This window comes from Aedes albopictus, chromosome 1 (genome assembly GCF_035046485.1).
Source record: "Aedes albopictus strain Foshan chromosome 1, AalbF5, whole genome shotgun sequence".
Lineage (NCBI taxonomy): Eukaryota > Metazoa > Arthropoda > Insecta > Diptera > Culicidae > Aedes > Aedes albopictus.
Genome location: NC_085136.1, coordinates 201,946,661 through 201,960,937, shown reverse-complemented (window position 1 = coordinate 201,960,937; position 14,277 = coordinate 201,946,661). Strand labels below are relative to the sequence as shown.

The following is a 14,277-nucleotide window of genomic DNA, read 5'->3' as shown; positions in this document are numbered from 1 at the left end:
AAAATGGTGAAAGCACATGATTTAGCTTTAATTTATTTCGACAGAGCAAAACAAGAAGAATCATCATTTACATTGAAATATATGAAATTAATAAACCTAGCAAATGCCATGTGACAAAGATGAGAAACCAAAATAAAATTCCTGTTATGGAATAGAACTTGAATTACCTCTCTTCAGCTTAGTGTTTTTCTGTTTAAGATGGATACTGTTTTTTGTAGATTGTGTGGAAAACACAATGGCACTCTATTCCGTAGAAACGTATCAGTAGATTTAATGTTTCGTGCTTCACAATTCTGGATTTTTGGCAGTATTGTAATATGGCTTTTATGTCACCTGGGGGTGAATTCCGGCGCACAATTTCTTCGAAGAGAAGAAATTTTCTTCCATTGCTCACCAGCAAGAAAATTTTCTTCTCTTCCGAAGAAAATGTGCTCCGGAATTCGCCTGAATCTCTTTATTTTCAGCATGATCTTGCGGAACACCGGCATGTATACCCATTCGGCTATATGGGACTTCGCATTTGCTCCAGTTCCCCTCAATAAATAAACCCGAGCAAAGCCGGGCAATTCAGCTAGTTAAATATAAATAGTGAAAATAGCGATTTATTTCTTAAGTGGAAAACAGTGGAAAAAGTTTGATGCCTGCGAAAGGATTCAGGATTGGCTCATTTTGTTGTTCCTTAAAACGGTAATTTATATTATTTTGCCGAATTAAATAATGGTGGATGTGATTGAAAAATGCTACAAGATTGATCACCAGTTAGTTTTCTTCAGGTGACGGATTATTTCTCCCGCTTCACATCGTGTCTAAAGGCTTTTCAGATGTTATTTAAGTACGCCTAGCCAAATCTAGTAATGTTTAAATGTTCGCGCATTTCGAATGAAATATATTTTCAGATCATTTAATAATTAGTCCAAGAATCAGTCTCTATTTCGCTACACTGGCGAAGAAAGATAGGTAATTCCCAAAATCGAAGCAAGACGGTACAGTCATTACCACATAACCTGGTAGCGATATCTTCTGCCTTTTCGATTTTATCTCCCTCGCTGAACGATGCATTCTCGACAAAAAAAATACTTACCCCAATAAAACTTTCAGTTTACCCGCAAAACTGTTTTATGACAAAGGAATATTCATCATAATTAAAACATAACTATTTGAGGTCTTGAAAAGTGATTTATTGCATTTTATATTCATACATCTAGGAATCTTATCTTCTTTGGTATTTTAAAAACACGATGTATTTACAACATTTGATCTAACATAGTACACATATGCGAAGAATAGGAAATCATCAATGATTGTATTCCTACTCCTGTTCACTGTGATGGCCAATCACGATGACCCGCTCCCGCTTCAAATCAATCAATTTCAACGTTTTCATTTTCGTCAGTCTCCTCAGCGGAGAGCATTGCGCAATCCCGGCTGGCGCATCTTTCTCGCCTATGGTGATCTTCGGATTTCCGTTCCCGATCGAAGAAGCATGGATCGTCGCCGTCGTTTTTCGCCGAATCTCTTGCTGCCATTGAAGATGCCGTCGACGGAGAGTGCCGGTCCTGGTCATCAGACGGAGGCGAACGGGTGGAAAAATTAAGAGGCTGTTTCGAGGCTACGGCTGCCGCAGCTGCCATCACAGGGATCGTGCCTGGAATCTTGGACGGATAGAAGTAGGAGAACGGCATCGGGGGTACTGGCATGCCGTAGGCCATTTGTATCTGTGGAGGATCAGTTTATATTTTACATTTTCTTATGATCTAATTAGAATGTTCTCACCTGATGTCGATACACGTTCAAAAGAGCTGGATCCAATCCGGAGGCGTAGTGTGGTTGGCCAGCTAGCACAGCCGCCGGACCGTATGAGCCATCCTCGCGAACAAGGACCTGAACCGGAACCCGTTTGGTGGCACTCAATATAGCTGCCTCGTGCTGTTGGATTTGTTTCCGTTTGGTTTTGTAGCGACGATTTTGAAACCAGATTTTGACCTGAGTCTCGGTGAGTCTTAAGCTTTTTGCCAGCTCGGATCGTTCCGGTCCGGATAGGTAGCGTTGTTGTGCGAAGCGGCGTTCCAACTCGAACACCTGTGAGTGACTGAAGGCCGCTCGCGAGCGCTTTTTCCGTGCTGCCGTGGGAGTGTCGTCTCCGGGGAGGGAGCCGCTGTGCAGCGATAGGTTGCCGTAAGGGGAAGGTGTGTCGCAATCTAAGAGATATGAAGTGAAAAATATCTACATTACTACAAAAGAACCAATACCTAAAGGCTCATTTTTTTATATGTAACATGTTGTATACAGGGTTCAGAATCTTCTTTTCAGTGATACAGAGTACGATAGGGTTTGTTCATTATGTTCATTACATAACGCACATTGTTTTGTTCTTGGATCCCTTTTCTCTGCCTCATAAAAACTTCAATTTAGAAAATATAGACATTTTGTATAAAGGTAGCACAGATGGAAGAGCTTCGCTGTCTCCCGAAAGCGTTACGTATTTGTGACAATCCCTTATATTCAGAACAAGGGGATTTTTCCTTTTCAATATATCCTGGAGAAATCTGATGGTTCTCCATAACTCTGAAATAGGAAGCTAAAAGTACCTGCTGAACATTTTTTTCGAAAATTCTTGAATTTGATTTTTTAACCCTTAACGGAGTTTAAATAAGATTTGCGGGAATATTCTTGTTTGTTTCTGCCGGGATTTTCCGAAGATAATTTGGGCAATTTTTTACAGTTTTCATAAAAAAACAAAGGTTTCTATCGTAATTTGGAACAAATTTTTGTTATTTTAGTTTTGGTTTTACATAACAGACATACAGGTATGTTCCGTTTTTGTGTATAATAATTATAATAATTTTCTTTGACAAAGTATTTTGCAACATTTCAATATGAACTGAAATTATTGTTACCTACATAGTTCACATTACAGTTTTGAACTGCCGCCGACAAGAAGTTTTCACCACATTATAGTGATTCCACATTTGTTATCAAATTTTCGGCATGTTGAGAAACTTGAATTAATATACCTGTCTGTTTTTGTTGAATGCCAGAGTGATTTTGATATCACAGAAACTTATATTCTTAATACTTTAAGAAAATCTCAACGATTTTTCAAGGATATGCAATCACTTGGAATTTCTCCAGAACTTAGGTTTTCACACAATGCTTCTTCTGAGATTTCTCTGGGCTATATCGTACTATTCCGCTTGATTATCTCTTAGAATTCGATGATTTTTTTTTAGGAAACTTGCTCAGGAGTTCACTGTCGGAATAACCTAGATGTCCTTTGTAAATTTGCTTCTGGAGTTTCGTCGGCGATTTCCACCTGGAATTGGAATTCATTCAGAAAATATTTCTGTGTTTTTACCAAGACAAATTTATCGTAAAATTGCTTTGATTATTCACCAAGATTCTTTTTCCGAAATTCCCATAGGAGTTCCTCCAATTCTTCAGAATTTTCTTACGGGAATTCTTTTAAGACTAGTTTCTTAAATCCTTTCAGAGATTCTTTCTTATATTCCTCCAAGAGTTCCTTCTGGGGTTTCCTAGAATTTCTTTAAACGTTTTTATTGGATTTCATCAGAAGTTCTTTCTGGGATACTTTACATAGTTTCTTCTTGTGTTTTTCCAGGAAATCTTTCAGGAATTTATTTTAAAATTCCTTTACGATTTCTTTGTAGGATTACTGCTGGAGTTCGTTTTGTTGTATGTGCGCTGGAACTTTGATTGCGTTTCCTCCCAGAGTTATTTCTGTCAATCTTTCAAGGAACTATCCGAAAAATCGTCCAGTAGTTGCTTTTTGGAATCCTTCAGGAGTTTCTTCTACAAATTTTCCAGAAGCTTCTTCTAGGGGCCCCCTGGGGTTCCTTATAGAAAACTTCTGGGAGTTATGTCTGGCATCCTACAGAAGTTCCTTCTGAAAATCGTCAAGAAGTCATTTGTCTGACTCCTTCAGAATGTCCTTCCAGTACAGTCCTAACCACAGAGAAAAGACACCCAAGCTAGAACACATTTGCTGTGTAAGAAGTAAAATATGTTTAGCGTTTAGAACACTAGCATATTTGAATGAGTTTTATATTCACCTTCGGCAGCCGAGTGGGAACTTTGCAATAGCAGCGCCATCACTATGTTGACACTTGTGTTGTCATTTCAAATGACCGTTAAATTTCTTACACAGTTTTGGAACTGGACTTGGACGTCTGTTCTCTGTGTCCTAACTACATCGATTTGCTAACCCAGTTAACCCCCCTCCAAAGAACACCAGTTGAAATATTGTTAGAAGATCTCTAGGAAGCGGATTCTTTGGAAGATTTTCGCACCAAATTCACCAAATTTGTTCAGAAATATATAGTTGAGTGCTACACATATTGTGAATTCCTTGTGAGAATTGAAGAAGAACCTTGTGGAGGGTTCCTGCAGATCTTGTGAAAATTTCAATAATTTTGCGAACATTTTTTTGTATAAATCGGCTAAAAATCGTTCCCATTAAATATTTTCCACAAATATAACTTTTCCTGATCCTAAACAGAATCAGTTTTTTTTTATCTACATGATTTCACGGTTCCAAGGAGTACATATAAAGAGCATGAGTGACTAGTAATTTGTAAGAAAGTGAAATCATGCGGAATTTCAAAGGAGTTTTACCTTCCGTAATTCGCGTGGTTGGCTACCGCCGTCAACACAACACCACGCCAATGCTTAGTACAAAAAGCGATCGCTCGAGGATTAAGGACGTTTCAGGGGGCTTTCAAGAGAGTTTTAAGAAGAGGCGTTTCAAGGGGTCTTCTGGAGATTTTGAAGAGATACTCGGGACCTTCCGATTTATTTAGCTTCAGCGTGTTTGTTTCTTGTATGCAGAAAAAGTATTCTGGGCTGTAACTCTTAGGTTTTTTTTTGAACATTGCGTTTTTACTTTTATTAAAGAGACTTTTAGCCCTAGGCTAGTCCATCACGCTTTACTTCCTTTCTGAAGGAAGAACTCACATTTTGAGAATTTATCGGGAGTGGGCCTCGATCCCAGTCCCTTGGTGTGATAGTCACGTGCTTTAGCCATCGCACCAGGTCCGCTGCACAACATTGTGTTTGACGTTCCTGAAGAATTTCAAGAGAATGAGAGAGAGCAAAATACTGAAATGCTGCAGAAGTTTCTCGGGAAATTCTCCAGAAATTGCTTGGGAATTTCTTCTGAAGTTCCTCGGAAATTCCTCCAAAAGTTCTTCGGGAATTCCTCCAGGAGTTTATAGGGAATTCCTCCAGGAAGTCCTCGGTAATTCACCAAAGATTTGAGCATGAGCATGAGCATGAGCATGATTGACCGCCCGCGGTTGCTCCTCTGTTATTGCAAGGACAGCTGCATTTACACAAAGAACCAACAGATAATGCTTGGGACTAGCTTTCTCTTCATTGTGTAAATGCTGGTAACATCGGTAATTCACCAAAGATTTCCTCGAAAAATCTCCAGGAGCTGTTCGGATATTCCTCCAGAGGTTTCTCGAGAAATCCTCTAGGACTAGGAATTCTTGTATAGTAAATCCTCGAGAGTTTCTTGGGAAATCCCTAAGGATTCTTGGAGAATTCTTCTTGTGGTTCCTCAAATACCTACAGTAGTTCCTTGAAAATTTCCTCCAGTTTCAAGTTTTCTCGAGTTCCTTGAGAATTCTTCCTGGAGCTGCTCGGGAAATCTTCTAGGAATTCCTCGAGAAATTCTTCCTGTAAATCCTCGAGGAATTGCTACAAGAGTTCCTCGGTAAATCCATAAGAAGTTCTTCGAGAATTCTGCCAGTAGTTCTTTGGGAATACCTCCAGAAGTTCCTAGTTAATCTCCTCCAGAAGTGGAATTTCTCCTGTAGTTTCTCAAGATTTTTTCCAGAACTTGTTATAGAATGCCTTCAGAAGTTCTTCATAAATTCGTCTTGGAGTTCATCGAGAATTTCTTTAGGAGTTCTCCGAAAATTCCTCCAGGATTTCCCAGAAAAATATTCCAGGAGTGAATTTTGAAAGAAATCCTAGAGGAATTACCGAGAAACTCCTGGAAAAAAAATTTCGAATTACTTCTGAGGGAATTCCGGGTGAATCATGAAGCATTTTTTGAGGATCTCTAGGAGGAATTCACGGAGGATTCCTGGGGGAATTCTTATCCCTGGGCTTTGAATCAATCTTGTCTATGGAGGAGTGTCTTCTGAGGGTCCTCTTGTTTAAACTGTTGCTAGTGTTGTTAAAACATATTTGTTTATTACCTTTATTAAGTACTTTATTGTATTTTTTTTCTGATGCATGTGACAGGAGTGACCATCAAAACTACTTATGTCCCGAGATAATTCGATCCAATAGCCAACGGCTTCCTCAATTGTCGACTGGGTGCGTGCTTTGGGTGGCGGATTTAAGCAAAGAAAGGGGAATCATATTTTGATTAGCTTCATCAGATAAAGTGCCATCCGATAAACGTTTTTGTATGCATCACCTTCCATCGTCAACATTAAATTTAATACAGCGAATAAATGTTATTTTTTATTGAATTCCATTAATTTTCAACTCATTTGTATTACAGATTTTTCTTCATTTTAGCTATTTACATTGAACATTTTCATTACTGAATTAGTTTTAATATTCACCACCCCCAGCAAAAGCAGCAGCCAAGGCAGCTCAGTAGAAACCCTGATGTCCAACTCTAAAATAATCAATCGCTACTGCGGGACAAAAGAAAACTGTACAGAAAGTAATTCCGATAAGTTTTAAAAATGAATTTAAACTTATATATATATTATGCCTTGTTCAATATGTAAAATTTTATAGCTCATCATCTTAAGCCCAGTTTCGTATTTGAAAGGAGTCGCTCAAGAAATCTCATGACCGTCGTTTCTTAGCAACTGCGTAGAGCGATCGAAGAAAGAGAATTTCTTGCCCGATTCAGGCAAGGAATTTCCCATGCATCAAGATAGGCCGAGAAATTCCTTCTGATCTGCAAACAGCCCTTTTGAATCTCTTAAATAGCAGATCAATTACTAAATGAATTTCAACGACTCTATTTGGAATCATCAAAAATCACAAAATTGAAATCGTATATGCACCGGAATGATTCTCGCTATTTTCAAAAGAATATAACTACTCGTTTTGTGATTGCGGGTTTCATGATTTAAATTTTCCTAAAATGTGTATTGCCGTTTTCGATCAATAACTTTAATTCATTAGCTATACGACTACACAATCTTAAATGCATAAAACGTAATTATTACTAACCATTCAAGTTTTCGTAGCCGTCAATCAAATATTCCATTACATAATCGACTTTCGTCAGTAATAATTCTTAAAACAAAACGAAATCGTAAAGGTATTCAACTACCTAATGCAATTAATATAGAAACCACTGTGATTCTCCAAGATAAAATCATTCTATTTCTGAAGGCTTGTTTGGTTGAGTGTTCCGAAAAATATTTTGGACTGATACTGCTTTGCATTAGTATAATAAACAAGTTGCTAGGGAGGGAATCTAACTATCAGTATCATCCTTTACAAAACAGGAGTGATGAGTATGAATTCCCTGATATCACAATCCATTATCCAATAATTATAGTCATTTCGTCACGTGAACGGAAATGACGATAAATTGCTCATTTCGCCACTATACCTTTCAAGCGACTTAAAAGCATCATAACGTCTACGTATTCAAATAGTTACTTCCAACCATTACGCTAATTGTTTATTCCCCATCGCTATGGTAACCTGAATCATTTTCGGCCGACCGTCGCATATCCAAAGGGCTCTCGTTCCTGCCAGCTTTTATCCGGTAACAATCAGGTTCACTTGCCGCACCAACAAGTCTCTTCTCAAGCCGTTCCCCTTCACAGTCACCAGAATCAATTTGACACCGTGTCGCCAAATTGTGCTCGATACGTTCCGCCGGAACCATGTAGCAATCCAATGAACCTCGCCTCAGCGAGGGATGTAAACTTGCCAAATTAAAACCACCGTTATTGTTGTTATGGTAATAAGCAGCCATGTTAAGTTTCCCATAAAACTCCGCGTGGTCAATTTGCCGAGGACTGGTTCTACTTGTGCTTCCACTTTTATAGTACTTCATCCTTGCTAAGTCACCAAGTTCTTCTTCGTTACCGGACGATTCGACCGAACTGCGACGTTCACTGTCTCCGCCGCGTGACCGTGTCAAAATGTCGTTGATCGAAAACGGAGTCGAAGCGATCGATTTCACCGTCGACGTAGTCAAACTCATTTTCACGTCCAATCACCGGAACGGTTTTCCAACAACTGATTACCGAGGCACCCGCGCCAGGTTTTGGATCATCCACGTTCGACTAATAGAATTGGAGGGCAAACTCGCGAACTACTAATCTGACACGACCGCACTTCATGAGCTTCCAAGTGGAAATGATGGATTTTCCGTTCGCATTTTCCACCGTACTTTGCTGGCTGGTTGAGAATCGAGAAAAACAAACCAGACCCAGCTAGCTAATTCACCACACTCACTGCTTCTATCGCATCGCCACCGTGTCGTCGTTGTAGTGGATAGAAGCAGGGTATACATGCGTTGCGCTCGCAGTACAATCGATGAGCACGTGTTCGTTAGACTGGTTGGTATCGTTTGTTTTGTCATTCCACTATGTGGATGGAGTTCGTCTGGCTTATGCCATAACTTCTTCTTCTTTATGACTCGACGCTCGCATCGACCCTTGGCCTGCCTCTCTTCAACTTAGTGTTCTTAGAGCACTTCCATACATACATTTATTTGTTCAACATCACATTTAAGACAAGACATAATCAACAATCGTACGCCACAATACTCGGTTTGCGGCTGCCGCTCTCCATCCTCGGTCGCGCCCAACGCTCGCCAGGTCACGCTCCACTTAGTCCACCCATCGTGCTCTCTGCGCTTCACGCCTTCTTGTGCCAACCAAATCAGTTGCAAACACAAGCTTTGCAGGGTTGTTGTTCGGCATTCTTGCAACTTGCCCTGTCCACCGTATCCTTCCGGCGTTGGCCACCTTCTGGATGCTGGGTTCGCCGTAAAGTGCAGTGAGCTCGTGATTCATCCTTCTCCGCCACACACCGTTCTCCTGCACACCGCCGAAGAACGTCCTTTGCACGCGTCGCTCGGAAACTCCGAGTGCTTGTAGGTCCTCCTCGAGCATGGTCCATGTCTCGTGCCCGTAGAGGATCGCCGATCTTATTAGCGTTTTGTACATGGTGCATTTGGTGCGTGGGTGAATCTTTTTCGACCGCAGTTTCTTCTGGAGCCCGTAGTAGGCCCGACTTCCGCTGATGATGCGCCTCCGAATTTCACGGCTCACGTTGTTGTCAGCCGTCAGTAAGGATCCGAGGTAGACGAACTCCTCCACCACCTCGAAAGTATTCCCGTCTACCATAAAATTATTACCCAGACGGATCCGGTCGTGTTCGGTTCCGCCTACCAGCATGTACTTTGTTTTTGAGGCATTCACCACCAGTCCGACCTTTGCTGCTTCGCGTTTCAGGCGGGTGTACTGTTCTGCCACCGTTCCAAATGTTCTAGCGATAATGTCCATGTCGTCCGCAAAGCACACAAATTGACCGGATTTTGTGAAAATCGTTCCCCGGCTGTTGAGCCCGGCTCGTCGCATTACACCTGCCAGAGCGTAGTTGAAGAGTATGCATGAGAGTCCATCACCTTGTCTCAGTCCCCGGCGAGATTCAAATGAACTGAATAGTTCACCCGAAACCCTTACGCAGTTTTGCGTATTGCGATGAAAGCTGTTCCCAGCTCGCGTGTGTTGCCGCAGTTCTGGTAGATGGTATGATTACCTCTAAACGTTCGCACCATGGATCCTGTCCAACACACCTCCTGCAGCGCTACGATGCCGAACCCGCGGTCCTTCAGTAGATCGGCGAGTATGCGGGTGCTCCCAATGAAGTTGAGAGATCGGCAGTTCCACGTACCGAGTTTCCAATCGCAAGTCCTTTTTGTTCGCTGGGGTCGTTGCCGTTGGTCTCGGTTCGTATTATTCTGTTGCTGATTTTCCGCACCAATGGTTTTTTTTTACGGCTGGCTCGTAGGGCCTGATACCAACCCCCTACTTTCCAGAGGACCATAGTGCACAGTTGAGCTTAGAGTCCTTCCCTGGCACTCGGACGTAGATCAGCCGCCCCTAACATGGGGATCAGACGCTGTTGTGAGCCGCTCCTCCTGGATAACAGACGCTCAGGTTTGCCGAAGCAAACTCCCCCCCCCCCTTCCCTGTCAGCCTACGACCAAAGTTCCCACCGGGGTTGGTTACCTGATCTTCCCTAAGGTTACTCATAGTTTCATTCCGGCACCGCGTGGAGGTAGGGATAGGAGTTGCTGGGCAGAGGCTAGTGGGTCACAATGGGATCTGAATTGCGCAACATACCCAGATTTTACCGTGCCATGATTTTACACCAAAAATGATCATCAGCTGGTCGAGTTCAAAAATGCTGTGAACTAGTGCTATCAGCGAAAAAAGACGTGCGATAAATTCACACCCGGGTTTCTCCCGAAATATATTCTCACTCGATCCGCAGCGCCGAAAATATATTATCATGAGCAATGAAAAGTTGACATTCGGAAACCATCCAGGGCGATTCTTCTCTGTCTGGACACTCGCAATCTCAACGAGCAAACCGTACGTGACGCTTATCCCCTTCCGCACCCTGGACGAATACTAAGCCGCCTTCCCAGGATTCAGCTTCATGCTTTCTCCAAAATATCGTCAGAAACTTCGAGTTCGGTACTGGTAGTTCACTGGTTTTACCGGAATTCGGTGCCAGCTATTGTTCTCACTAACAATTCAACAACATTTACATCTCGAGAACTTCGCGAGCTGTTGAAGCGATTCGAGATTCATCAGTGGCGCGTGAATTCGTTCCTACGCCCGAGACAATCAAAGGACGTGGGACTAGGCTTATCAGATGATAATTTGCAAGAGGAGGACATTTGAATCAGGGGATCTTTAAAAAGGAGGACAAATAAAAAAACATGTTTTACCTTGTTGATCAGTTTTATTGATTCTTGCTTTACATAGAAAATATGCGCCAAACCTACTAATATTTATCGGACTTTCCGATAGCATTCAAAAAAGCTTCGTTGCTTTGGATGTAAGTGTGAAAACCATAACATGTCATGTCTTTGTAGTTGTATTGGGTCAAAAGAATAGCTTTAACTGAATCGATAGTTAGTCTAGCACGTTCCTTAGACCACTGCATGCAAAAGAAATACTGCGCAATACGAAGCAACTCTGAATAACAATCAATATTGGGGCAAGATTTGATCATTGATAGGTTTGTCCTGACTCATTACAAACTGTGACAAATTAAAATACTGATCATTTAATTTTACATCATCAATATGAACACCCTTTTCTGACAAAAACTCAATGGACTTGGTCAAATCTTCAAATTTGGTCGATGATAGATATTTCAGGCTCATCCAGTTGAAAACATCTAGTTCCTGTATTGGAGTGATCCATTTTTCAATGTATTGGGAACATGAAACGTAAACTTGTTGAAACTCCTATAGAACACTTTCTGTTCTCGCAGTGTTGTCAATATTAGAAATGAGCTGTTTCACTTTAGGCGGCAAGAATTTGTCTGCAATACGGTTACGAAGTGATTGTAGTAACTGAATTCTCTTCGCGTTCAACTGTAGCCATGCTGCTATGGAATGTAGACATCAGAGCATGAGTAAACCACAGATACACTTCAGAATACTCGTCTGACATTTGAATTGCTCGCGGTGGCTGCTCTTGCGACTGGAAATATTCTTTCAACGCTGTGTACATCTTCAAAAGCCTCTCAATTGCAGGGAAAAGACTCAACCAGCTGCTTTTACTATGGCTAAGGGAAGATTCAAATATTACGTCCATCGTTTTTCAGGATTTCTAGACCCCCCCTCCCCCCTCTGTCTCGCAATTTTCCTATACCCAATACACGTACTGTCACACTTTTCTAGACCCCCCCCCCTCCCCCAAATGTTGGACGTAATTTTTGAACGTTCCTTAAGCGACGTTTGGTAATTAATGTTAACGACGTTTGTGTAATTAACATATTCACAAAACTCTTTCAACGCCTCTGTACGAACAGTATAGATCGAGAAGTAATTGAATATCTTCATGGCGATTGATTCGAGATCGACAGTCATTTGATCAATTCCGTGATGGACACTGTAATGAACTATGTGTGCCGGACAGACCCCTACCAATCCTGAATTATTCAAATACTGTTTCAAACGAGTGAATACATTTCGACCGGGGTTCCGATTAATACCTCCGATATTCACATTGCATTATCACCAATGAAAGCTACTACTTTCGACTTCATGTTATGCTTCTCTAGAGTATCAACCAACAATTGAGCTACAGTCTCGGATGCTTCGTCTGGTAGTGCTGACAAATCTAGCAACTTTGTTTCAATCCCATGACCGGCTAAGTTGAAAAACTGCACACCCACCGCACACTGTTTCCAAAGGCCCAATTTCGTGATCGAAATTGTTTTGGGCATGAAAAATTGATTTTAGAGATTTGGTGTCTTCGAAGAAGTTGTTTGGTATATCAGAGCCCTTCTTTTGGAACCATCGCTAATGTGATTAATCCTCCTAAAAGTGAGATAGAAATTCATTTTTTTTCATAAGTGCACCGGGAACATTTTCTCAGCTTTATGATTGCTGGCATCCATTGCTACCGATACAAATGGAATTTCTTTTAACGTTTCATTAATTTTCAGCAAACTGTGAGGAGCTAGAACTCCGTTGACTATAGCTTCAGTTTTGGCACAGAGAACAGACATCCAAGTCCAATCTGAATTATGTGTTAAGGAATATTTCATCGGCAACACAAGTAGCAATAGTGTGGCGCTGCGATCGGCTAATTTCCCATACTAATTTAATTCACCACTTGAAATGTTTCAATTCACCACTGACTGTGGCAATATGGTGTTTGGCGGCGTTAGTGTTGTTATCGTGTATTGGTTTGCAACCTTACTCAAGTGAAGATTCAAATCCTTACACAACTCACTGAATGAAATTTGTTCTAGCCTGGATGTCTGTTCTCTGTGGTTTTGGTTCTGGCACATTTCAAATTTTTGGCGATGTCACTGTTACTGAACATTTGCTTCATCATTCCTACTGAACAGTCGGTGGATTTGTACGATTGGTGATGGTTCATGGTGTGAAGGGCCAACGTTCCCGCTGCGGCGTTGACTTTTTTGTCAACATGGATTCGCGAGGCACAAAATACTGTGTTACCTTAGAGGACGATGCGGAACTCCTGATATTCGTCCTGTGTTTCTCGGTGTTAACGTGTCGTTCAAGAGCAGTGAGTCCTTTGTTGCTGACGTCCACTGTGCATTCGCAAACCGCACATTTGGCTGTATAATCGTCTGACCCGTTTACGAAGCAAGGATATTTTGACCTCCCGTTGTTCGAAAATTTGCACTTTCACTTCGCAGGCTGCATGATTCTGCTCTGAAACATAGGTATTTTGGTTGTAAGTAAAACTCATCGGTAAACATGATATGTACCTTCTGTTAAACAAAACCGGAGACGGATGGCGGCAATCAATATCCATGAAACATTGTGTTTCGCTACCTAGGAAGAACAACTTTTCTCAATATATTTTGCTCCCCAATTCAGGAGGACTAATTCTGAAAAACATCACTCACCAGAACAACCAGAACACCTTTGTTTGACACAAAACGTTGTTTGAATGGTTTGACAGCTCGCGAATGAACGAAGAAACGAATCAGAAGTAAAAGAGGAATAAATGGAAAATGAAACGAATGCACATGTCAAACCTCCAATCCAATGGAAAAATTATGGACGCTTGCGTTATAAGGGAATAAAATGACCAGTGTTGCTGGAAATGTAATTAATAATTTCATATTTTGTTACTGGTTTAAAAAGGAGAACATTTCAACATAAAAAGAGGACATGTCCTCCCAATGGATACCATCTGGTAAGCAGAGCCGTAGCGTGCGGTTGGCCAGGTTGGCCCCCGCCAAGGGCGCCAGCTTCAGAGGGGCGCCGAAAAGGCCTAAGGCAAAAACTATTTGAGTTTTTTATGTGCAAAGCAAAATCAATATGCTTTCGAAATTCTAGTGGAAGCTTCTTTTTGAAACTTTCAAAATATTCTTACTGGGTAATGTCTAGAAATTAATTCTTAAATGAATGATCTTATTGTTATGTCCAGTAAATGTTTATTTGGAATTAATCTCTCGTATTTAGATGTGGGAGAAACTATCCAAGTCGATTTCACTTAAAAAACTATCAGTGAGTTTTTTTTATTTTCT

The 14,277-nt window shown here is 41.2% G+C and overlaps 1 protein-coding gene across 1 annotated transcript; it reads right to left on the bottom strand.

Moving 5' to 3' along the window:
• Positions 1 to 1,165: 1,165 nt before the first annotated feature.
• LOC115263716 (homeobox protein bagpipe) lies at positions 1,166 to 9,049 on the bottom strand. The gene is made up of 3 exons (XM_062848006.1): positions 7,708 to 9,049; positions 1,774 to 2,198; positions 1,166 to 1,715 (listed from the first exon to the last, which is right to left on the bottom strand). The coding sequence occupies exons 1-3, from the start codon at positions 8,213 to 8,215 to the stop codon at positions 1,362 to 1,364; spliced, it is 1,287 nt and encodes a 428-aa protein (XP_062703990.1). The 5' UTR covers positions 8,216 to 9,049; the 3' UTR covers positions 1,166 to 1,361.
• Positions 9,050 to 14,277: the final 5,228 nt, after the last annotated feature.